Raw genomic sequence first — 3421 nt, forward strand, 5'->3', positions numbered from 1 at the left:
TTGAGAAAAAAAAAAAAAAAAATCTATGCATAAAGATGCATCAACTAATGAGAAAACATGTATATATATTATACCAATTACTTTGTCTTCTTGCACTCTTTTCAAAATTTAAAAGAACAACATTTTTATGTCTTGTTTGAGGAAAAACTTTCATACAACATCTGTCATATACGATAATTGATAAGGACGCATTTATGTCATGTAGTGCAAATAATATGACGTGTTTTTCGTTTACCTAATATTATATGCATGATTGTACCAAATATTTTGTCCTCTTTTTTCCCTCTTCTAGAATAATGAACAATTTGGTTACTCTAGAAGGGAACCTAACCCTTAAAAATGCAAGTACAAAAGGCCACTCACTCATCCGTTTATAAGAGAAGCCATTGCCAAGGGCAAGTGAAATCCCTTTGTAATTCTACGTAGGTGAAACATGAATAATCTGCCCAGTGGACAAGCTGCCGAAGCCAAACCATCCGAGGCAGGCGCCAGACGAGATGAACGGCATGAAAATCAGCCCCCAACGATTCCTGGTAATCAGAACTCGCCGTCTGCTTCAACATCACCCGCGACTATTATAGCTAGGACTCTAGGGGCGGGGGCTGTTGTCGCAGGGTAGGAACCATCCAGAGCAGGCGCTAGAGGAGGTGCAGTACATCTTGGTGATTAGAACCTGTCCGCGACTATTATAGCTAGGACTCCGGGCCCGGGGGTGTTATCGCAGGGCAGGAACCATCCGGAGCAGGCGCCAGTGGAGNCATCCATTGCACCAAATACTTTGTCCTCTTTACTGCCCTCTTCTCAAAATTCAAAAGAACAATTTTTTGAGAAAAAAAATTTCTATGCATAAAGATGCATCAACTAATGAGAAAACATGTATATCTATTATACCAATTACTTTGTCTTGTTGCACTCTTTTCAAAATTTAAAAGAACAACATTTTTATGCCTTGTTTGAGGAAAAACTTTCATACAACATCTGTCATATACGACAATTGATAAGGACGCATTTATGTCATGTAGTGCAAATAATATGACGTGTTTTTCGTTTACCTATTTTATATATATATATATATATATATATATATGCATGATTGTACCAAATATTTTGTCCTCTTGTTTCCCTCTTATAGAATAATGAACAATTTGGTTATTCTAGAGGGGAACCTAACCCTTAAAAATGCAAGTATAAAAGGCCACTCACTCATCCGTTCAGAGGAGAAGCCATTGCCAAGGGCAAGTGAAATCCCTTTGTAATTCTACAGGTGAAATATGAATAATCTGCCCAGTGGACAAGCTGCCGAAGCCAAACCATCCGAGGCAGGCGCCAGACGAGATGAACGGCATGAAAATCAGCCCCCAACGATTCCTGGTAATCAGAACTCGCCGTCTGCTTCAACACCGGACGTAGGCGCCAGAGGAGGTGCAGGACATCTTGGTGATCAGAACCCGTCCGCGACTATTATAGCTAGGACTCCGGGCCCGGGGGCTGTTTTCGCAGGGCAGGAACCATTTGGAGCGGGCGCCAGAGGAGGTGCAGGACATCTTGTTGATCAGAACCCGTCTGCGACTATTATAGCTAGGACTCCGGGCCCGAGGGCGGTTTTCGTAGGGCAGGAACCATCCGGAGTAGGCGCCAGAGGAGGTGCAGGACATCTTGGTGATCAGAACCCGTCCGTGACTATTATAGCTAGGACTCCAGGCCCGAGGGCTGTTTTCGCAGGGCAAGAACCATCCGGAGCAGGCGCCAGAGGAGGTGCAAGACATCTTGGTGATCAGAACCTGTCCGCAACTATTATAGCTAGGACTCCGGGCCCGGAGGCTGTTTTCGCAGGGCAGGAACCATCTGGAGCAGGCGTCAGAGGAGGTGTAAGACATCTTGGTGATCAGAACCCGTCTGCGACTATTATAGCTAGGACTCCGAGCCCGAGGCCTGTTTTCGCAGGGCAGGAACCATCCGAAGCAGGCGCCAGAGGAGGTGCAGGACATCTTGGTGATCAGAACCCATCTGCAACTATTATAGCTAGGACTCCGGGCCCAGGGGCTATTTTCACAGGGCAAGAACCATCCAGAGTAAGGGCTAGTGGAGGTGCAAGACATCCTGGTAATCAGAACCCGCCGTCTGCTTAAAAAAAAAATCCACAATTAAATGTAAGAAATAGCGACTATTGGAGATTCAATAATGAGCATGCCTTCTCCTCAGGATATCTTTCCTCCCAGGAAGAAGTAGTACCCTAGTGATCGTTCGGGTTAGTGACCCGAACACCATCAAGGTGCTGTTGTATGCGAATTTACTATATTTTTAAGTTGGTCATTTTTATTATTTACTTGTTGTAAGTCCGTGGGGATTTCTTAACTTCCATTAAGTCTTGTTCGAGGCCATGGATCCTCTTGGTTCATATATATATATATATATAGAGAGAGAGAGAGAGAGAGAGAGAGAGAGAGAGAGAGAGAGAGAGAGAGAGCTCTACCACCTCTGGTTGAAGATGGCGCTTCACCAAGAAGCTATGGTTCTCATTATGTTTCGTTGTTTGTTGATTATGTTAGCTGCAATGCATGTGTCCCAAAATTTTGCATTTTTTCAGTTATTGTTCTCTAATGACCATGGAGATAGAAAAGTGTATGGCTCATCTATAAATATTTTCATAAAAATTACACCAAAAGACTCTCAAACTTCACGCTTACACACACATACACGTATATATATAGGGATTGGATGTTTTAACTTATATTTTGACTTAAGCTGAGAGACATAAATTCTTGATCATGTATATTTTGTATTCCAATGGATGTGAAAAAGAATTTAAAGGTAGAAATTTGAAAAATAGATATCCACAAAACATATTGAGTGTGTTTGTTTCTCAACCTCCATTCGATAAACCTCTGTTTGGTAAGATATAACAAGTATATGGAATAACAAGTATAGTGCATTTTTTTTTTATATATGGTACTTTAAAAAAAAAAAAAAATTGAATTATGTATCAATGTTAAATGTTAAGATAAAAATAAAGAAAGACTTTTTTAAATTATAGGAAAGAATTTGTACCTAAGCAAAGTTTTCAATTGATCTGATTTGATTTGATGACATCATTTTAAAGCACATGGTGTACTATATCCCAATGTGGTTATAAGTTTCATATTATAATTTTTTAAGTTTTGTTTTATTAATACAGCTTAATGAGACTAAGTTAGAGGTCTGATATGTTTCAATTAGGTCGAGGCCAAAGGTAGAAATTGTAACATGCCGGCCTTTAACTAATTAAATATTCCAACCGGCGAGTTGTATTGACAAAATTCCTGAGCGTGAGGACGAGACAGATAATATAACTAGGTTAGGCGAAATTTTATTGCATTGTTCCCATGTGGATAGCTACATTTTCAAACCTTTAATTAGATTATTGATTAAATGGTTAATATCC

At 40.4% G+C, this 3421-nt stretch overlaps 1 protein-coding gene across 1 annotated transcript; it reads left to right on the forward strand.

Annotated features, from left to right (window-relative positions):
- The first annotated feature begins 357 nt into the window (after nucleotides 1-357).
- LOC116120785 (collagen alpha-1(I) chain-like) lies at nucleotides 358-2561 on the forward strand. The gene is made up of 2 exons (XM_031406754.1): nucleotides 358-561; nucleotides 1400-2561. Exons 1-2 carry the CDS (start codon nucleotides 434-436, stop codon nucleotides 2127-2129), a joined length of 858 nt encoding a protein of 285 aa, XP_031262614.1. The 5' UTR covers nucleotides 358-433; the 3' UTR covers nucleotides 2130-2561.
- Nucleotides 2562-3421: the final 860 nt, after the last annotated feature.

The sequence above is a fragment of the Pistacia vera genome, unplaced genomic scaffold (genome assembly GCF_008641045.1).
Source record: "Pistacia vera cultivar Batoury unplaced genomic scaffold, PisVer_v2 Contig945, whole genome shotgun sequence".
NCBI classification, from domain to species: domain Eukaryota; kingdom Viridiplantae; phylum Streptophyta; class Magnoliopsida; order Sapindales; family Anacardiaceae; genus Pistacia; species Pistacia vera.

Excerpts from the sequence above, each read along its gene's own strand:
- LOC116120785 (XM_031406754.1), top strand. The coding sequence starts at position 434 with ATGAATAATCTGCCCAGTGGACAAGCTGCCGAAGCCAAACCATCCGAG. Across the intron at positions 562-1,399 it reads AACTCGCCGTCTGCTTCAAC|ACCGGACGTAGGCGCCAGAG; the intron begins ATCACCCGCGAC and ends GTCTGCTTCAAC.